Source organism: Protopterus annectens, chromosome 2.part0 (assembly GCF_019279795.1).
Source record: "Protopterus annectens isolate FY-2018-M chromosome 2.part0, PAN1.0, whole genome shotgun sequence".
Taxonomy (NCBI): Eukaryota; Metazoa; Chordata; order Ceratodontiformes; family Protopteridae; genus Protopterus; species Protopterus annectens.
In genome coordinates, this window is record NC_056728.1 from 123,198,470 (window position 1) to 123,221,498 (window position 23,029).

At 37.9% G+C, this 23,029-nt stretch overlaps 1 protein-coding gene across 1 annotated transcript in view; it reads left to right on the forward strand.

Annotated features, from left to right (window-relative positions):
- LOC122792709 (cubilin-like) overlaps window positions 1-23,029 on the forward strand; it is a 3,134,001-nt gene that overhangs the window by 1,778,816 nt on the left and 1,332,156 nt on the right. Inside the window, exon 36 of the mRNA XM_044060295.1 lies at window positions 18,129-18,261. Within this exon, the coding sequence (XP_043916230.1) occupies window positions 18,129-18,261 (133 nt within the window). The remainder of the gene's footprint in view (window positions 1-18,128; window positions 18,262-23,029) is intronic.

Genomic DNA, 23,029 nt, shown 5'->3' on the forward strand with positions numbered 1-23,029 from the left:
AGACTTTATCAAAGTTACTAGATAGTGTCAGAAGCAATTAATTTAAAGGAACAGATCCACCCCTTAATTAACATCAAAGCCAATAAGGTGTGATACACCCAATACATATTCATGAATCATCAAGTGCATTTAAAATACGCCAAAAAACTATTATTAAAAACATCTCAACAATTCAGAAAAGCAATACAATATAATAAAAAACACTACTTAATAAACAATAAAAAGTTTGCTCAGATCATAAATATATTAAAATTATGTAAATATATATATATATATATTTTATTATTATTAAACACTTCTATCTATTTAATGCCTTTAATTTAAGAAAACATGCTAAAGACAGAGCATAATTTATTCCTGGCCAGTTTGTGGCATTTGTTTTTATCTGCCAAAAAGCTTCTTGTTTTTCTAACTGTAATGTCCAAGGGCCACCCCTTGGATCTATGTCAATCACATCTAAGACAAGAAATTTAAAATAATGTCCTTCACATTCCTTACAGTGTTTGGCCAGTGCATTAGTGTCTTTACCTAATCTAATATCCCTTAGGTGTTCATAAATCCTGCATCTTAATTTCCTTTCAATTTTTCCAATATAAAAAGCTGGGCAGGTAGTGCATAAAGCACAATACACAACCCTTTCCATTTGCCATGAACTTTTCCTTCTAAATGTTATCATGACACCATTTAGCACATAAAATGGGCCCTCAAGGATGTACGAACATAACGTGCATGCCCCACGTTTCCTCATGTACCCAGTCATGGGTCCCTTTGTATGGGAATCAAGGACATTTTTAAAGGTCCTGCCCCTTCTGTATATAACACAGGGTTTCTCCCCTACCCATTGTCTAATATCATTACTTGATGAAATGATGACCCAGTTTTTATACAAAATATCCATGATCCTCTTACTGGACCTATTATAGGCCGTAACAAAAGCTAACTTTGAATATGTTACTCCTACGGCCCTTCTATCTACCTCATGATCACCTCATTGTAAGTTAACATCACTCATCTCAGCATCGTTAACACCACTTATTAATAAAGTGATCACCCAAGTCCTGATTAAGGATTGCTTTAAAATGACCTCTTTCTCTCTTATTCAAAACCTCAATGAATTAACAAGACAGAAAGGGTAACCTCTCCTTAAAAGCATTTCTTTTAACAATTCACATTCACCAATAAATGCATCAAAACTGGTGACCATGTGGGCAGCTCTTACCAATTGCCCCTTTACAACAGCCCTCTTCTGTTTGTTGGGATGGGCACTGTCAAAGTGTAGAAAACTGTTAGAATATATTTTCTTACGAAAAATTTCTGATTGCAATACCCTCATGGAAGTATTTTTCACCAACTTAACATCTAAATATGCAAATTCAAGTTACATGTGAATTGTAAGAGTTGTGTAGAACCATTTATATGTATATGTTATCTGACAGATCCTGGTACCCGATAGACAGCTGACCATAACCTTCTCCTTGTCCAGCGTGGTGAGTGGGACATCTGTATGTCTCACAATGGAGTCACCTATGACTAAAAAATTTGGTTTATATGTGCTTTGCCTTAGGGGCTTATTTGGTGAGACAATGGTGCTTGTGTTTTTATGTGTATTGAGTGCTGTAGGTGCTGTAATAGGTGTGGCATGTTTATGTTTGGAAGGCCTCTTGTGTTTGTGTAGGTTTCTGGTGAGTGCCTCCGCATATGATTGCGAGCTGATAACCTGTTCAGCGTTACTGTTCTGTGTGAAAGAGAGCAAGGATTCCAAATTCTTAGTGTAGATACATCTCTCACAAATTTTACTTCGGTGATTTAGGAGTAGAGGGTTGTCAGTGTACATGAAGCAGTTGCTACACTGCCTCAAGATACCCATGTCAGACAGGCTGGTAGGAGAAATGGAGGTAAACTGACCATCCATAATCCTAGGTTAAATCCTGTTTTCATAGTGGGAAGACAAAATGGAGGAGTGTGGTATAACTGGGTGCTCTAAACAGGGTCTATACTAATGGGATACTCTACAAAAGGTCTACACTAGTGGGGGTTCACTAAATGGTATGAGACTATTGTAGATTTGGTGGTTTTGGGACTGTTTCAGGGGCAAAAGTGCAGCTGAGGTGCTGTCTGAGCAGCTAAGCACAATTTAAGGACTTCTCAGACAGATCTTGGGCAGCTACTAAGGGAAAATTTATCTACTGAATTTTTTTCATCTATAATTGCCAATGGTTGCCCCCCACTCTGCAGTAGTGCATGATGGTGCATGCAGGTGCACTATGCGTAAACAGGTGAATACAGCAGAACAGTGGCTGGTTGCCTAACTTTGTGGAGATGTGTTAAAACAAGCACAAACCTGAGCAAATGCAGGGCTTATGTAGCAACAGCATACTGAATTAAAGAATTTAACCAATAAAAAAGCTCAAAACTGAGCCATGTGCCAGCAACCTTCAATCAGATGACTCCTAACTGCAGTCTCCTGTCACAAGGGTGCAAAGGGGGGAACTATCCAACAAAAGATAGCTTGGTTTAGTACTCAATTTAACAAACAGAACCAGATTCAGCAGGTCTCAATCTAGTCTATGCTACAGCAGGCAAAACGTGCAACAGATCAGATCTTTTGTCTCTGGGTCTGACTTTCTGTTTTCTGTATTGCCCTTTGGGTTATCTACTGTTCCTTGAATTTTTACAAACTGCCTTGCCCCAGTAGTGGCTCATTGTCAGACGATGGACATCCAAATTTTTCCTTACTTGAATGATTTGCTGATTTGTGCAGAATCTGCATCCAGGTGTTTAGAATCATTAGATAAGGTTATGGTTGTACTCCATCTTCTGGGGTTCAAATTGAAGCTCCTGAAGTCATGCCCAACTCCCTCACAAAGACTCATCTTTCTAGGTTGTCTAATCAACTCCAACAAAATAATGGCCTTTCTGCCCGGAGACAAGATCTTCTCTTACCAAACAGTGTTTCTGGAATTCTTCAAGTGGAATGTTGTCTTGGCCTGAAAATTCTTTGATTGATGGTGCTCATGATACTTATGAAAAAATTCAAATAAAAAATTGTGTTCATTCAACAGATTTATGAAAAACATTATATAGACCAAGAAAACTTGGGCCGTTTGGAAAAAGTGCCTGAGGAAGTGCTAAAATGTAAAGAAAAAAATCTAGAGACTTTTGAAAGGTATAAAAAATAAATATGGACATGGGAATGAAAGACAGATATGATATGGTGCAATATTTATGCAAATGAAAACGCTAAATTAACCAACACAAAAAAGCAGCCCCAAAGATGTTTGAAGGGAAATACAGGCAAAGGCATCTAGATATGGAAAAATTCACAATAAAAAATTGAGATCACAAAGAGAGAACATAGAACAGAAGATTAGTAAAGCAGAAGTTAGAAAATTTGAAGATGAAGTTATGGCATACTTGCAACGTGAAGGATTTATTGCAGAAAGTCTACCACAGGTTACATCACAACATGATGAAACGAGTCCCCAAAGTAAGGAAAAACAGGAGCAGGAGACATCTGAGGAAGAAATGTGGACATGGGAAAGAAAAATAGATTTAATATGGTGCAATATTTATGCAAAGGAGAAATCAAAACTAATCAATACAAAAAGATCAGCACCAAAGATATTTGAAGAGAAATACAGGCAAAGGTATCCGGACATGGAAAATTTTACAATACAAGAAAAGAAAAAGGAAACAAAGAGGAAAAGTAGAAATGAGGATTAGTAATGGAGAAGTTAAGGAATAGGAGCTGAGGTTATGGATTACCTGTGAAGTGAAGGATTTAGTATGGAAAGTCTAGCTTAGATAACATTACAGCAGAATAGAACAACGGATCCCCTAATTAAGTATGAACCAGTGGAGCCAGAAACATCTGATCAATTGCCATATGAAGATACTTTAGAGACCTTCATAGGAAACCAGTACAAATGATCAGTTGAAGTTGCACAGAAAGAGAAGGAACAGGAAACTGTGGCAACTCTCATGCAGTTAATGTTGTGGAGTGATAGGCCAGTGAGCTGCCATATGAAGGAGCAACGGATGACACAGGAGAAACTGAAGAGAATGTGACACAGGAAGATGCTCTGGAACTTTCTATAGAATACCCACAGAAAATGGAGAACAAGGAATGTGCCCTCAGTTTAGAAGAAAATGATCTAAGAGAAGAGTTTCTTGTTTTAATAGAAATTAACAGACATATTAAGATCAATGAAAGAAATAGACTACAAAAAGTCAATAAAACGCAAAAAGGTAGACGTCTGATAAAATAAATGAACATAGTAATTTAGGATTGCCATAGAGATTCATGTGATGTAACAGAAGTAAATAGGATAGATTATATATAATATATATATATTACTGTGCAGCTAAATAAATAACAGATAAAGTCCTGCCACAAAAACATGAGGTCTTAAGGGAAAGGAAGGGAAGAAATCAAATGCCATCATGGAAGTATTGAATAGAGAAAAGTGTACAGCAATTAAGCAAGAAATGTCATTGTTAGACGAGTACAGAAGAAGGAATAGATCAACAAAAATACTCAGAAAGATAGATGTGATAAAAGCAATGTGCAGTATCAGAACAGATCAGGATCTATCATACACTGTCGCAAATAATAAACTAAGAATATCAGCACAAGCAGAAAAACTTAGAAGATATACAGATAAATATAAAGGAAAAGTACAAGATAAGCAATATATTGATGACCCAAAAAAGTTTTATAGAGAATTGGCAAACAAAGCAAAAGGTATTGAAACATCACCAAAAAAAGAAGAAATAGATATATTTTGGAGAAATATCTATGAAGATCCTGTGGAACATAACAAAGATGCTAAATGGATAGAAGAAGTAAAAGAAAGAATAAGACGCTCAAATGTACAAGATATGAAATGGGATGAATAAACGGCCAGAGAGATTGAAACAAAGTTAAGAAAAGCTCCTAACTGGAAAACCCTAGGCACAGATGCAGTACCCAACTTCTGGCTAAAAGTATTAACGTCTTTGCATGAAGACTTAGCCATGAGTAATAGCTATTTATGTGCACACTCCAAACAGACTCTAGCCTGGCAAACAACAGGAAAAACAGTACTCCTATTTAAGAGTGAACCTGCAAACTATCCTAAAAACTATTATAGCAATAACCCACGCCTGGGTGTGGGTAATGCTGGATTTACCCACGGTTGGTGTGGTTTGGTCGCGAGGGCGAAGCCCGAGGGGCCAAACAAAGCAAACCGTGGGTAAATCCAGCATTACCCACACCCAGAAGTGGGTTATTGCTATTATACAATGACATTATTTAAGAAAAAAAATAATTACTTTTCTTAAATAATGGCATTGTATAATGCCTCCTTGCTGCCCTTCCGCAGCTGTCTGTTATTCTGCGGCAGTTCTGATGTACTGCGCATGCGTATGCCTACCCAGTACATCAGAGCTGTGGGCAAAAGCAATGGAGAAAGCAAGATCTCCGTTGCTTTTTACAAACTGTTTCACTATGTTAAATGGGTTTAACATAGTGAGACAGTTTTGAAAAAAGCAACGGAGGAAGCAAGATCTCCATTGCTTTTTACAAACTGTTTCACTATGTTAAATGGGTTTAACATAGTGAGACAGCTTTAAAAAAAGCAACAGAGAATCTCCTTTGCTTTTCTAAAGCTGTCTTGCTATGTTAAACCCGTTTAATATAGCGAGACAGTTTTGAAAAAAGCAACGGAGAAAGCAATATCTCTGTTGCTTTTTACAAACTGTTTCGCTATGTTAAATGGGTTTAACATAGTAAGACAGCTTTAAAAAAAGCAACAGAGAATCTCCGTTGCTTTTTTTAAAGCTTTCTCGCTATGTTAAACTCGTTTAACATAGCGAGACAGTGTTGCCTTAAGAGTTACAGTAATGGAAAAAATCTGGGTGACCGGACCTTTTTCCATTACTATAACTCGGATTTACAACGTGCACGCTGAACAATCAGCGTGCACGTTTTTGAATATTAATGGGGGGTCGTTGTATAAAGACCAATAACTTGCCTTCCAATGACATATAAACTATACACTGGAACTGATGCTGTCAGAATTTACAATCATTTATAAGAAAACTCAGTCATGGCAGTGGAATAAAAGGGTAATAAAAGAAAGTCATATGGAACGAAGGATCATTTGCTGTTAAATAAAGTCATAATGGAGAACTGTAAAAAGGGGAAGAATCTAAGTATGGCATGGATAGACTACAAAAAAGCATTTGACAGTATCCCACACTCATGAATAAAAGAGTGCTTAAAAATGTATAAGATATACCCTATACTGATTGATTACATTTCAGAGGCCATGAAACAGTGGCAAACCACTTTGCAGTTAAGTCTTGATAAAGGACAAATTATTATTCCAGGGATAAAACATCAAAGGGGAATATTGCAGGGTGACTATGTGTTACCGCTGCTCTTTTGTCTTGCCTTAGGCCATTAAGCTGTCTACTTAACTGATTAGGTCATGACTACAATTTGGCTCTCAGAAAACAACAAAGTGTAAAGACCTATCATTTTCTTTTTGTAGATGATTTAAAACTGTATAATTCATCAGATGAGGAACTGAAAGCACAAGTGCAAGTGGTCAAAACCTTGTCAGATGATATGTGTCATTTGGGCTTGATAAATGTGCAAAGGCAATCTTTAAAGCAGGAAAGTTGCAGCACCAAGACAACATTAGTTTTTGACAGGAATGTGATATAAAAGAACTTGAGCAAGAGGGAATGTGGAAATATTTGGGAATTGATAAAGGATCGACAATAAAACATGAACAAATGCTATACTGAAAACAGCATTTACATCTAAGAACAAAGTTTAAGCTATAAACCAATTTGCTTTTCCTGTCCTAACTTACAATTTTGGAGTGATTGACTGGCCCCAAAACATGTTGGATAGGTTGGACAGGAAAACAAGAATGATGCTTCATGCTCATCAAATGATTTATAAAAAAACAGGCATACCTACACTATATATTCCCCATTCTGAAGGAGGTATGGGCCTCCTCGAAATTGATTACATGTATAGATCTGCGATTGTGGGACTGCATACATATCTGCTGACCTCACAAGACCCAAATGTAGTGAAAGTTTTGAAACATGAGAACAACAACTCTAAGATGACTTCACTGCTTAGTTTAGTAGAAGCATATCAGCATCAAGCAGGAATGGAAATCAAACCTGAAGTAGATAAAAATCAGGCAGCAACTGAATGTGCCAAGAAAGAAAAGAAAGAATATTAGGTGAAGGACCAGATGAGAAGGCAAGAAAAGTGGAAAATGCATAAATATATTTGCAAGTGTAGAAAACTCTTGGAATAACCTAATGTTGATCAGGATCGAATACAGGAATGGTTAAGGAGAGGTGAATTTAAACAAAAAGACAAAAGGTTAAGATTGGCAGCCCAAGATAGTGGACTACATACACATTAGTTTACAAAGTCCATTGAACATGTCGGAGAAACAGACAAATGTAGGTTTTGTAAAACAGAACTGGGAACAGTTGGACTTCTTGTTGCTGGTTGTGATATACTAATGACAGAAGGACTGTATACTGAAAGGCATAATAATGTGGCAAGGCTGTTGTATTGGGGATTGTGCAAACATTATATATACAATATTGAAGTAGCTGAAAAACACTGGAAATGTGAGCCACAAAGCATTGTAGAAAGTGATGAAGTTTATATCACATAGGATCATCCATTACCAACAGTTAAAAAAATAGATGCAAAAAAAAACAGATATAGTGGTCCATGAGAAGAAGACAGAAGTGGTATTGATCCTTGAAACTGCTGCACCCAGTGACTACAGTGTCTTAATACAGAGACACAAAATCATAAAATACCAGGATTTGCAGGCAGAAGTGAGGGCAGTATGGAAAAAAATACCCAGACAGCTCCATTAGCAGTAGGAGCAATGGGTCTTATAAAAAAGAATTTACAATCATACTTAGATATGTTACTGATACATCTAACTCTGTACAAATTGTAGAAGGTGTTATTACTGGGCACACTGCAGGTGCTGCAAAGATCACTTCTGGCTAACATCAAAGATTGAAACAATACTAATTTCATGAACTTTAATCATACTTTGAATTAGAAATGGAGCCCATTCTAGTCATGGTATTAGAAACCCAAAAGACTTGGAGAAATTAAAAAAGGGGGAAAAATTAATTGACTGATATGTCTGATATTGTAGGACTTAACACTTTAATTCCCTGGAAACACAGTTACCAGTGCTTCCTTTCATCCTTTTATCCAATGAGATTTACAGTGGTGGCGAGAACAGTTGAGTGTCAATCCAGGACTTCCATTCTTCCCTCCGACACCTCTGCAGTCTACCTGGACAGATTTTCCACTTTTGCATGGGGAGCTGCGTCAATGGGGAAGCAAGTGCAAACCACGTGGGAGCTCAGCGTTACATGGAGGTGCATCAGTATCAAGATGTTGGTGGGGATTCATGCCTTGAAGGCTTTTTATCACCTATGGATTCCAGGTTCACAGTGATGTGGTATCTAAATAAACAAGGGGGTATGAGGTCTCAACTTCTGTACTGCTTGGTAATAATGAAGGCTCCATTCATCCCATCAGAGCAGAACATTATGGCAGACAGACTCAGCAGATCCTGGACAGACCATTCTCAGATCTGTTCTAGTGCACCTCTTGTCTACACCTTTAAGCAGCTAGTGCTTATTTTGCATGTTTCTGATCAGATTTTGTTTATTTGTGATAGATTTTTTGATTATTCCAGCTATCGATATCTCTGTATTATGTTATACTACATGTTTTCACAACTATTTGTTTATTTAGTAATATTTTTTGTTAATATATATATGTCATGACTATTTTGTTTTTTCATAACTAAATTGTTTTTGTACTGGAGATTTTCTCACCAGGTCTCCACTGAAAACAGGCTACTTGCTCAGTCAAACACTACGAGGTTAACAAATGAAAAATAAATAAATAAATATGGGGAATGCCTCAAATATATCTGCTTGCCTCCTTTCAAAACAGATAACTAGAGAAGTTCTATTCCAGTCATCTATGCATCCATGCTTGGAGAATAGATATCTGCTTGCCTCCTTTCAAAACAGATAACTAGAAAAGTTCTATTCCAGTCATCTATGCATCCATGCTTGGAGAATAGATACAGTCTCATTCCCTTGGACAAGACTGTCCCTGTATGCATTTCAACCCTTTCCACTTATTCAGAAGGTACTTCTCAAAGTTCAGAGAAAAATGCCAGAGGTCATTGTGGCAACATTATACTGACCTAGGCAATCTTTGCTTCCCTTTTAAGGGTATTGACCAAGGACAAGGACACAGTCTTAGGTGCAATAGCTGCACTCCGATTTGGAAAAGCATAAATTGACAGCCTGGATGATTCAGTCTTGACTTTGTTTAGGCACTTGTTTTATGAGGATGTGCAGCAGGTGTTAAAGGAGGCCAGAAAACCTGCTACTAAAAAATCTTATGTTTATAAGTGGGAGAGGTTTTCAAAGTGGTGCCTAAATGGAAACAGGGATTCTGTTGAATGTAATATCCCTCTGGTCTTGAAATATTTATGTGAGCTACTGTAGAATGGCTTATTGTATGTGTCCATTAAGGTGCATTTAGTGGTCATCTCTGCTTGCATGTGGATTGGCCTATTTCTTCTTGTGGTAACACAGTTCATGAAAGGAGTGTTGCATATGAGACCCCGTTGCAAGTAAATTCCTCCTTTGTGGAATCTCAACTATTCTGGAAAAATTGACATTGCCACCTTTTGAATCAATAACTTACGCTGATCTTATGTTCTTGACATGGAAAACTGGTATTGCTCTAATATCTGCAAGGCAGGTTTCTGGGCTGTAAACTCTCATGGTGCAAGACCCTTACCTTATTTTCCATATGAACAGGGTTGTGTTGTGCACCTATCCTTCTTTCATGCTGAAAGTGTTTTTAGAGTTCACTCCCAAGCATTCCATTAATCTCACTCTGTTCTTCCCCAGAATGTAAAAATAAGAGAGAGAGGGGGGGGGGTACTTCATACCTAGGATGTGTATTGGTAGCTCAGGTACTATTTTGACAGAATAAAGCCCTTTAGGAAGGCTGGAAGGCATCTTATTTCCTTCTATGGGGCAAAGGAAGGTCAACCTGCTCCTAAGCAAAACATTGCTCATTGGTTGTCTTTTGGTATTGGTCTCTTGTTGCACCCACCAGGTCCAGGCAAATCCATGTAAGGTAAAGGCACATTCCAGCAGGGCTTTTTCCTCTTCAGTGGCATATTGGAAAGGAGTGGACTTTAAGTATTCTAGAGGCAGCAACTTGGTCCTCCATCCATACCTTCACAAAACACTACAAACTGGATGCTTTTTCCTAGATCCCGAGCAGTGTTTGTGAGGACTGTCCTCCAGGGGGTCCTGGACCCTTATCCTTCCTCTCCCAGGTTGGGTAAGCTTTGGGAATCTACCCATATGCGAGTAAGGCAGTGTGTTTGTTGAACATAGTTCAATTGTGTAAGTTCCACTTACCTGTAACAGTAGTAGAACATACCCTACTGGCAGCATTTATTTATTTTTTTCATTTGTCTTTGTTTACGGTGAGTAACACTCATTTTCAGTAGATGCCTGAGGTGAAAAGCTCCATTTGCTTACATTGCATTATACTAAGTTCCAAATAAACATGGAGTAGTTACATTTCTATTTACATTTATATACATACAGTGGTTACATTTATGCACGCTAAGATTTTACAGAGGTAGATGTTACTAAAGAGAAAGCCCACATGCAACTTAGTGGATTGTACAGGTAGCAGTTATTTATAAAAATTATTTTGTCATTTCAGTGAGAGTTTGAGGGTATTCTGTTTAAGGAGAGTATTTGCAGAGTTTTGTATGGTGAATACAAATTTTTAACCTTGTGATGAGCATGTGCAGGACCAAGACTGGCTAAGATATTTAACCAGTGGTTTAAAAGTATTAAGTTTGTCAGAGAGTTTTATTTGTGTGGGGATACTATCTGAGAGTTTAGCAACGTACTGAGAGTAGAGCAAGTCTCCTGCAACATTAGTGGACTTATTTGTGAGTAGTAATAATTTGTTACTAGATGGAGGTCCCTTGCTGGACAGAAGGGAAATAATAAGTTTTGTAGTGCAGGGCGTTTTTCTGGATGATGAATTTTGTGTGCTGTAGTTAGTTGTGAATATGTAAGGTAGTTGTATAGTTCAAGCCAGTTCAGTTGCTTTAAACTATGACAATGTTGTGCCCTATGAGGGAGACTGGTGCCAAATTTAACTATTTTGTTGTATCAGGAGGCAAGTTTCTTTCTTTGAGTATTATTTAAGTTTGATAAGTAGGAGCGGCGTATGAGAGATTTGGCAATACGAAGGTGGTGGCTAGAGTTTTTCTTGCAGTATCTGTAAGAAATCCATTTTTCCTATAAAGGGAACCTAGTTTCTGTTGTGAAGATTTAATGCTGTTCAATATATGCTGGTCATATTTGAGATTGATCTATTGTAATACCTAGAAGTTTACTATGAGTTACAGTTTCAATGACAGTATTATTTGCTGACTTTATGGTGAAAGATTGCTTTTGGTTTTGGCAATGTTTTGAGGCAAAAAAACATTAACTTTGCTTTCTTGGGGTTGGGTAGGAGGTTTGATTCTATGAGCCAGGTTACTACGAAGGAGAAAGATTTTTGGGTAATGTCTTGGAGCTTATTTATTGTTGAGGCCACACATGTTAATGTTTAGTCGACTGCATAATGAACTAAACTAGCATGGTGAGTGGAGGTGTGGAGGATTTTAATAAATATATTAAATTGGAGAGGACCTAGGATAGAGCCTTGAGGGACACCTGTAGTAACTGGTTGAAAGGATGAGTAGGTTTGTTGCCATTTTGCAGCTTATTGCCTTCCATATAGGTAACTAAGAAACCATGACAAGCAGTGTTGTGAAAGTCCTACTGAGGAGTGTCAAATGAGCAGTTGCTGGTGTGAGACCGTATCAAATGCCTTTGACCAGTCTAAGAACATGGTGGACACAAGCAGACCATTGTTTCTATGTTGGTTTATTATATTGAAAAAATGTAGCAGAGCAGTAGTAGTGCTGTGCTGGGGCCTAAAGCCGTGCTGTGATTCTCAAAGCAGGTTATTTCAGGTTAGGTATTGCATCAGCTGCATATGGATGCAGTTCTCAAATACTTTTTTTTGGGGGTGGTCGCTATTGGTCTGTAGTTATTAAACTCTGTAGATGTTCCACCTTTGTGCAATGGTATGATGCAGTGATGGGACGTGCCTTTCTGCTGTGGACCGATTAATTAGTATGGGCACAGAGAAGGCTATGACTTCTGCAGCCATTTTTAGGTAGTCTGATGGAAGTTGGTCTACACTTACAGAAGTAGTTTTTAGTTTGAGTAGCAGCTTTATTATGAGTGAGGTGTGTACTAGACTAAAATTGAAGAGCTCTGGGTGGATTTGATTGGACAGGGGTAGAAAGAAAAGGTCAGATATATTAGTGTCTAAGACAGATAATATTGATTGTATGTAGTAGGAATTAAACTGTGTGGGGATAGAGTCATATTGTTTGTTTTAGGAGAGGGAGTGGTGCTCTTGCCAGGGTGTAGTAGTTTATTTAGTGATGACCAAAAACGTTTTGGGTTATTTTGATGTTTGTCTTGTAGGTTGGTATGTTTGCTTGTCCTATTTGACATAGAGTTTTGCAAGGTTTTTAAGATGTCTAAATTGTGGGGCTGGACTTTACTCTTTTATTATGTATTGGTGCTAGATTATTTAAGGTCTGTTAGAATATATTATTAAAGTCTTCTGCAGCACTGTTTGAAGTACATTCCAGTTATATTGTTTTAGTGTTTTGTTGAAAATAATCTTTGCTGATATTGGTTGTATTTCATATTTGATTATAGATAATATGTTTATCTAGGTTATGGTGAATTCTAATGGCATTTGTTGGTAAGTGGTCACTTATTCTGAGAGACTTTGTGTATAAGAATCCAGTCTAATGTTGAGTGTCTTCCAGAAGATTTATTGATTATTTTGGGTGTGGTTATTAATTGTTTGAAGTTGTCTAAGTTTATGGCTTCATTGGAGGTAGTGGAATTTTTGAGTTGCCAGTCTGTATGTAAGTCTCCAAGTATTATAGTTTTATGGTTAATTTGTTTGGATGTCCAATATATTTTAGGAGTGTTATTAGAAGTTCAGCATTGTTAAATTTGAGTATTTCCTGTGGGAGTAAGTGGATGATAACATAATTATTATTAATGATTGCTACACAACTTGCTCGCTTGTTTTGTCTGTTATACACCTGAATATTATCCGGGAGGCGGAGTGATCTCCTTATCCGTTATTTCTTTTTTTAAACAGGTATCAGTAGCTATGACTACATCAGGAGTGTATGTGGCAATATAGGCATATATGTCATGAATTTTATTGCACATACTTCTTAGGTTCAATATTTAGTAAGGTGAGTTTTGGTTCTGTTTTTTGAGAGGTATTAGGTGGCTGGTTTATTTTAGGGTTGGAGGTGATGGTTTTATGAACAGTGGGACCTAGGTTGGTGTGAATATCTCTGCTAATTTTTTGAATTGATATTTTACAGAAGGAAGAATGCGGCCAGTTATATTTTTGTCTTGATTTGGTATTTGATCATGAATTTATATACTTAGTTTTGAGCTAAATAAATCAGATGTGGTTTGTTTATAGAGACAGGGTGTTGTGCAGAAAGACAGTCTGGGTAGATGTTTATGTTCTTTGTGAGGACTGGTTGAAGTCCTAAGTATTTGAAGGAGGTTGATATGATAATTGGTGATGAAGGCTATTAGAGTGAGAAGGAATAGTAAAGTAATCTGAATTAGGGGCATCTTATTTAACTTGGGTTTTGTCTTTGTTGTAAATTGGGATTAGAACATGTTAGGAGAGTACTGGGTTCATTATAGAGATGTAATAGTTATTTGGGGGTAAGGATTAATACAGTTGAGAGAGAGTCTTGTGTGGTAAGCTAGAGTTGGTGTTACAATTTGTTTAACATTTGTTTACTGGGAAAGTCTGACTGGGACAGAGCCCATTTTCAGAGGAGGCCCAGGGAGAAATGCTCCATATACATGTCTTTGGAATGTGGGAGGAAACTGAAGGACCCAGAGGAAACCCACATGAACACAGGGAGGACATGCAGACTCCACACAGAAGGCACCCCAGCTGAGAATCGAACCGGAGAACCTCTTGCTGTGAGGCGACAACATTAACAACTGCACCACTGCGCCACCCTACTAGTGGGAGTAATTCTGCTGATTGTTTTTCTTTTGGAGGAAACAGATGGTATTGCTTTGAGGAATACGTGGGTGGTACTATGGAAGTATGTCTGCACAGTAAGAGGGTGTGTGTGTGGGAATTGGGGTAGAGTGGAGAGCAGAGTGAACCCGACCATTAGTGAGGGTGAATGAAGCGGGTTGCAAACTTGACAAAGAGACAGAGAAAAATAATCAGTGACTGAAATTAAATAACCACAACTCTGTTGAGAGAGATAAGTAAAAGGAACAATGCAGTTTAAAATGCCTTTGTGCTAGTAGATGAAAGTCTTGATTTTGTTGCTGTAGGAGATAGTTTTAGGAGGACAGTTAGTCCAATATTACCTTGACCTGACTAATGGTGATATATAACAGTAAAAAATTGAACTTTACTGTTTGAACAACTGTGTACTGGTAAGGAGGTTTCGATGAACTTTGAAATCCAAAGTCCAAAGGCTGCCCTCTACCCTCACAGATCAGCAAAGCAATAAGAAACCCCCTTGTCAGATTTACATAGTCTGTTTGGCAATTGCTGCATTTTTTTTGTGTGTAGCAGTTTTTGTTGTGTGTAAAGCATTTTGTTTGAAACAATTAGTATTCGCAAAGCTTGTGTTTTCATATGCTCTTGTGTTGGACCTAGGAAAAAAACTGAAGGGCTTCTGTCTGTGGCTGTGAAGCACTATCTTACTTCTGGCAGCTGATTGGTCCTTCCTACACACAGATAAGAAGTGGTCAGTTATGAGCTTTGACAGACTGCCAAGTGGAGGGTAGTAAGATACTACTTTCCCTTAGAGAATGGGAGACCTGTATATCACTACTCTGAGTGGAGAATGAACATTCTTCAGCAAGGTGTTAAGGTACAGGTAATACCCATTGAAAAATAAGTCCACAGTTTCATGGCAGCATATTCAGCTGTCGTGGAGCTCAGACTGTAATGAACCTAATGGCTGCCATTATTTTATGCTCGCTAAGCAATATTTTTGCTGTTTAGTGAATGTAAAATTAAAAATAGAAAAATGTGTATATGTGTGTGTGTGTGTGTGTGTGTGTGTGTGTGTGTGTGTGTGTGTGTGTGTGTGTGTGTGTGTGTGACTGTGTGTGTGTGTGTGTGTGTGTCTATGTCTGTGATGGTCAGTTTATGCGTTCATGAAAGTGAGAATGATCGATTGAGCAGAGCTTTCGCTGTTCAGTGAGTGAAAAATTAAAAGAAACTTACAAAAAAAAAGAAAAATGTGCGTGTGTTTGTGTTTTCGTGTGTGTTTGTGTGTTTAGGGTTCTTTCTGCATGCGTGTGTATGTATGCTTGCGTGCATGAAAGCAGGAGTGTGTTTGTGTGTGAGAGAGAGAGAGAAAGAGAGTGAAACTGATCCAAGTAGTGGCAGCAGCAGTTACGAGATATGCATGCCTCTCAACCTCTTATCTCAAGAAATCTAGATAAAGCCTAAAATAAAGCGGCAACAAAGGCACAAAAACAGGAACAGATTTTAGAGAATGCTCCTATAACATTAGAAACTTGTTAGGATAACACGATTTGCATTAGAATACATTTTCTGAAGGAAATTAAGTCTGAAACACAAATGCATGTCATTATTTAGTGACTTCAGCCCTCAATGTTTACCAACAAACCACAAATTGTATGAGTAAGGTACAAAAATGAGGTAAATATCTGGGCATTTTTTGAAAATCTTACATTTTGGATGAAAATTCTTTCTCCAACACCTTTTACATACACTACAGGAAGTTTGAAAAATTAGGAGGAGCTGTTTTTTACATCAAAAATATAAAAAGTAATAATACTATAGTAATAAAAAAATAAGTTAAGTCAAATACAACAATTTTACAGACAATGCGCTCTCTAAGCACAATAATGCCCACCAGGGTGTGTATTTTACTTTGTAAATAACAGCCTTCCAGGGATGTAGAGGCCTTCTGCTTGCAGCATCGCGCCTCAAAACACTCCTCTGCATATATTATTTACACAGTAGCACACATTCTGTTAGGCATTATTGCTTGCAATATGCCAGTAAAGCAGTGTGTTCTACAAAAATCTACTGTTACAGGTTAAGTAAATTATACTGACTATTTTGAACGTCTGATAACATATTATGAGTTAGAAATGAATAAAAAACCTTCATTTTGAATGCAGCACATTTCAGGATAGAAAGTCAAGCTATGTATTTTGTTGTTCTTCCTCTTTCGGCTTTTCCCGGTTAGGGGTTGCCACAGCGGAACTCTGGACCGCTAATGATTGGCAGTAGATTTTTATGGTGCCGAGGTGCCAGCTCGATGTCCAACCTTCAACGAAGGCACATCCATTCACGCATGTCTTTCAAATGCCACTCGTCTGCAGGGAGGACATGCAGACTCCACACAGAAGGTGCTCCAGCCAAGAATCGAATGGGAGAACTTGCTGTGAGGCGACAACGCTATCACTGCACCACCGCGGCTTCCCAAGCTATGTATTTTAATGAAGACCAAAAACAGGCACTGAGAAGTTTTTGAGACAAGAGAAAAAACATTTGCTATTTAATGTACTGGTGTGCAAAACTCATAAAGTGTTTGACATAAGAAGTAAACAATAACCATAATATTGGAAGGTAATGATCGCAGGTCTGTTAATTAGAATCAGTGCTGTGGCATGTGGTGGTTCTTTGAGTCTCATTTCAGTAAAATATCTTGACAGTTTTAAGATTCTCCCTGTATTTTTGCTGTGTTAGCAATTATTAGTGTGAAGTGTTCTTAATGAAATTTTATTTGCAGTGCTTAAGAGGCTGGGTGCCAAGGTCCATGAACTGTTCTCTGTCTTTACCTGAACCTCATGGCAGTTTGAAATACATGTAATTATACAGTTGTTAAAGCATACAGTTGTTAAAGCAAACAGTCATTTCACATTTTTATAATGTTAGGTTATACAGCGCAAGATGTGCAAACATGTAAAATGCAAAACAATATTATATGTTATATTCATATTTATGATACAGAAATTACTGTCTAGTTACATTTCCAGCTGAGAAATATGAAAAATATAGAGAAGACATTATAAGTTTATTCCTTAAGTACACTGTAGTAAAGAGAGTTATCTCGACAGACATGCTTAGCTTGCTGAAGTCCTTAAGGTAATGAAGTTAGATTTGACTAAATGACTTAACAACAACAAAGATAGACAGCAAGACAGATAAGGAATATCAAATGAGGCAAGGATCAGTTTTAACCTATATCCATAAAAAAGTAACATTTGTAGGATTCCTTTAAATGTTTAAGTTTCTACCTAAAAATTACATTATTGGAAACATTCTAATGCTTTTTGGCAAAGTGTTCCAGCTGACTGTTAAGATTTTAGGGGACTCTTCTCCCGTAGTTGAAGGGGAGGGTCTGACCAGAAGTGTCACTTCCGTATCCCATAGATAGCAAGGAAAAGCTTTCTGTTTAATATTAAATTCAAAGTATGCATACTGAGATTTAATAGAAGATTGGGGTTTTGCTGTTACTGGCACCCATTTGACTGGGCATTGATTTGTAATGGTGCTCTTTACTGGAACAAAGGATATAAGTCTAAATGTTTTACTTTCCTTGCTTTGAAGATGCGATATATCACAACTTGAATTTATTGTAGTTGGTAAAAGACATTCTAAAGAAGAAGAAAGTACAGTGAAGACCACTGCTCTGCTTGCTTCAGCCGGAAGGAGATGTGAGACTTTAAAGGATATTTTCAGTTGAGTCAGAAGTTTTTGTAGAATAGTTTCAGCATAACATTTCATCAAACTCTTGACTATTCTATTTTAATGCACTGAAATAGCATTTTTTTCTACTTTGCCTATTGTATTTCTTTTCATTTTATTCCTTTTGCAGCTTGTGGTGGTGTTTATCACATGGTGAGTGGCGCCTTCAATAGTCCTAACTATCCTGATCCTTACCCAATAGACCGTGAATGTGTATGGAATATCATCAGCTCTCCTGGCAATCGGCTACAACTTTCTTTCACGTAATTACAAATTTCATTGTAATTTTACTATATCTTTTGTCTTAGAGTATGAATTGCAGTAGTTACAGTAAAAGATGAAACTACACCAGCCTAAAATATAATGTATGATGTACAAGCATTTTCACAATATCTTCCATTCATATTCTTAGGATAATGACTTGCAGTGCTGTATTTGGAATGTACTTAATAATTACATTAGGGGTTATGATTTAAACAGCAAAAAGTAACCATCAGGCCCTATATGTTAATTTTTGCTTGAAATACAGACGCTACAATTTTTTATGTATGAAGGTCAAGAAAATTAGCAAACTTCTTGTGTTTGCTAAGTAACTCAGCTTGTAATGTAATATAACTTTAAGCAGTTTAGTGGGATTTTTTGATATCTAGATGTGTCCTCTTTTACTGTGAAAGTTGCCACCCCCACACCTACTTCAGTTATATAAACAGTTGCATGCTTGAGGTATGTGCATGTGCGAACACATGCATGCACACACGCGTGCACACACACACACACACACACACACACACACACACACACACACACACACACACACACACGCACACACACACACACACACACACACACACACACACACACACACACACACACACACACACACACACATTTCTGCACACAACAACAGGTTTGAGAGTCAGAAAGGTTTTGCAACCTAAAAAATATATTTTTTTCAAGGCTATGACAAAAGAAGGACTGATTGTTAACCAATGACACATCTGTACACTGCATATGCCCATCAGTGGCATGTAAGGGGTATACAAATGGAGTCTGAAGACATTTAGTGGGTGAGACTTAACTAAGAAAGGTCATGTATGGGTGCCCATGCTTTCAACACTGGGGACTTTATCAACAGATCTCACAATAATGAAGAACAATAAAGCAGTCTATTTAGAGCTATACATTCAATTATCTATACACTCATAGTATGTCAGATAATCATCTGGCACCTATATCTCCCCTTTTTCTTACTATGTATCTCATAATATTTTCTTTTTGTTCTGCACCTCTGTAATTTTCAATTTCTTCCTTTTATAGAAATTGGAATATATGTTATCCTTGCAAGCTTAATTTTATGTGCGCTGGTTACTGCAGATATATCATGCCTTAGTTTTTCAGTTGTTAGCTATCCAGTCGGTATTGCATGCATATATTTCTGTATGTAACCAGTTTTATTGAACTGGAATATTTCTGATCAACAATTGTATCTGTGGAGCTTTCTTCCTGGTAAATAAATGAATAACAAATATGATGGCAGAACAATAATGAATAGTAGTCCACTAGTAGACAGGACTTGCCAAATGTCTGGAAGCTTGCTAACTGTTCATCTACACCTGGCAGAATATAGGACAAGAACATAGATCTCCTCTTCACAAAGCAAACATAAAGGCATAACAACCTGAACCCAGATCGTGAACTACACTCATGTTTCTGATAGGGCACAGAGCGACTGTCATACAGCTGTAGAGTCATATTTAAACATCATTACTTGCCTAGCATCTGGGATTCCATGCTATGCAAACCCTCATACAGTGATTCTCAGCCTTAGATCTTCTAGGAATTTGTGAGTGTGAGAGTGAAACAGGATATAATGAGGAAAGGAAAAGCGAGAGAATAGTTTGTAATGCAACATGTAGTGCTGCAGTCTAATCTGTGGGTGAGAGTAACTGCTGAACAGTGTGATGGGTTTGGGGCTGCCAAACTGGTGTATGTCTTCTGAATGGGAGCAGGGAGTCATGGCAGCGGTTATAACAGGACAGGCTAGTGGTATGCTGCCAGACAAAAAATATGAATTGTTTCTGATCCTGTGTGAATACTGGAACAACTAGAATAGTTGCTTGCTGCCAGCTTGCATGGCAGTGATGCTCCTCACAAGGTCGAGCTCCTTCTCGTCCCATAATTCCCTGTTACAAAAGCTATCTCCAGACCTCGTTGCAGCTGTTGAAGTACAATGACATCTCTGATCAAGCTCAAGCCATTACAGATTGTATCATTGCCTTTTCACCAATATAAGTGTATTCTTTCTGTTCTGTACACTGAACTACTTGTGATTCTCCGGTTCAAGTGTACTAGACTACTGTAGCTTTTTTTCTACATCTTTTTTCTCAATCTTCTTGTAAACAAATCTGTCATACCTTATTCTTCCCGATCCCGTCTGCTTCACATAGATGGGAAACGTATTCCAGAAGACGGAATTTTCTGAGACACAAACCTGCCCCTCCAGCATGTCCAATTTATGTGACAAGTAAAGTTCAAGTGCCTAGATCAAGTAGTTCTGATGATATTAGTTTTGCAGATGTTCAAAAGGTCCATCAGAGTGGTATCCAAGGATGGCTTTTATACCAGTCCTAAGGTTCCCTCTGAACAGTCTGTAGGAAACCAAATATGGGGATAGAGTATGGAGGACTCTTGCATCTGCAAATATGTGTATATATTTGTTTTTTTAGCATATCCCTGTATCTGTAAATATGTCTTGTTTATTTGTTATGTGATCCTATTCACCCGAGCTGTACCTGCAAATGGTCCATTGAGATCAGTGCACTACCCCAGTTGTTTGCACCTTGTATTTTTGCTGTGAGTAACCTCTATGGACATTCCAGTTGCTGCATGTGCCTGGTCAGGTACATACAGAAGGGGGCATTTTACTTGATGGCTCTGATGAGGGACAAATACAGAGGAACAATGACCTCCTTTGATCTAGATGCCATACCCTAGTTTATAAGTTAAACAACAGAAAATTATTTCCTTCCTGCCTTAGTCACATGTTGGTTGAAAGCCACGTTGCTATCCACATACCTCCCCAAATCCCAGACTGCTGGATCCACTCACAGGGGCATGTTAACAGTGAGGTAGTTTCTTAGGGTAACTAACTTCCCAAAGGGTAATGTTATGGGTACTTTTATGCATTTCTTGGCATTAAATTTTAAGCAGTGGCTTTAACACGTCTTTTGTTTGTGTTAGTCCTTCCTTTTGGATGTTAGCATCTTGGGGAGATTCTCTGACTGCTACTAGTTTGTGATAGTCTGCAAACTTAGACAGCCAGTGGCCTTTGACAAAGTTTCTTCAAAATATCCTTACATTTATCCAGACAGAGTCACACTCAAGAGTAACCTATTCTTTAGGCCAAAAGTGGCTACCTAGACCAATCTTAATCAGCCTATTAATTTGCCAGTCTATTTCCCTAATTATTCTAATAAAGGAGAATATTACTTTCATTCTTTGGACATTCACAGACAACTTTGCTTTTATCTCTATCACAGAAAGGACTTCAGGAAAATGAACAGGACAGTCAAGAAAGATTAAAAGGTTACCAAGATTACCCTTACCAAATGGTTATCAGATTGCATAGCCTGTTGTTACTCTTTTGTTGGGAAACCCTTGGCCACCAGACTGAAAGCATACTCTGTCAGAGCACAGGCCACATCTAATGCTTTTTACATAATCTGCCTCTGGAGTATATTACAACAGGTGCTACATAGTCATCCTTACATACTTTTTGCCAAACATTAAAGTTTGAGTACCCCTTCCAAGGTTAGGGCTTCATTCAGGGCTACCATCTTCAGGGGTCTGTAGTCTTAGGCTGCCCAAGGTTAGCTGGAAATTCTGTCCAGTTGTTCCAGTGTCTCGACAGTTCCATAAAAATGAGCAACTTATGTACTTACCAGAATATCAGATTTATCTGGTCTCTGTCCAGACTATGGAATGACCCATCCATCTTCCCGCTCAAAACTGTCACATACTAATGGGCCTGCAGGAATGCTGTTGTTCCAGTCTTTTTTATTGTATGATCCTAAGCTATTATGTCATTTTTTTCTCTTTTTGTAATGCAAAGGTGCTAGTCATTTGATCCAGGGAAAGCTCTTCAGAGCAGAGAATTATGGGATGGGGAGGAGCTTAAGCTTTTGAAGACTATAGCTGCAGGTTGGTGATAAGGTGACCAGTCCAGTTGGACAGAGACCAGATAAATCTAATATTCTGGTAAGTACATGACTTACATTTCATTTCTTGTTCATCCTGTACTGAGTTACATAGCATTTGGGCTCCATTTGGTATGTGTTATGGGACACAGGTTACAGTGAATAACCCTAAATGCATCTCACTAATGAAGGAGATGTTCTGCTAGAAATGTATGTTCCTGGGAAGAAAGTTCCATGACTGTCCAGCATTTGCTACATGCTAGCTGTCTGTTGTTTCATTATGTGTCCTGAATGGATCTGCTTGTGGAGGTTGATAGACACTTCTTCTGTTAATGGTCCAATGTTTGCATCTACATACAGCTTTTTTTAAGAACCCTGCTGGCAGTCAATTATTGTCCTGTCTGTTATTGTTTTAGGAGTATCCCTTGTTATGCAGCACTGCTCTCCATTACCTACATGGTATGGATTCAGATGAGGCATAGAGTGGATACTGTCTCAGGACTGCTTTTGTATGTGTGACCAACCTAATCAACAAAATAAATAAATAAATAGTGGTCATAGTGACCTTTTCCTTGTGTTCTGTTTTCTATATTTTCTTCTTTTTGTCTTCTCCAGCTATCCTGGACAGCTTTTAGTGGTGGCAGATTATTTTTATTGACAGACCTTGTTTGTGTTATTAAGTCCATTTAAAACATCTCTAGGTTTTCTGTCCTGTACCTTCTCTTTGTCTTGCTGAACATCTAAGATGCTTAACACCTCCAGGTTGGTGGCACAGCACGAAGCATCAGAGACTATCCATGTGCAACTAACAGTGGGTAAAACTGCCTTCCAGTTT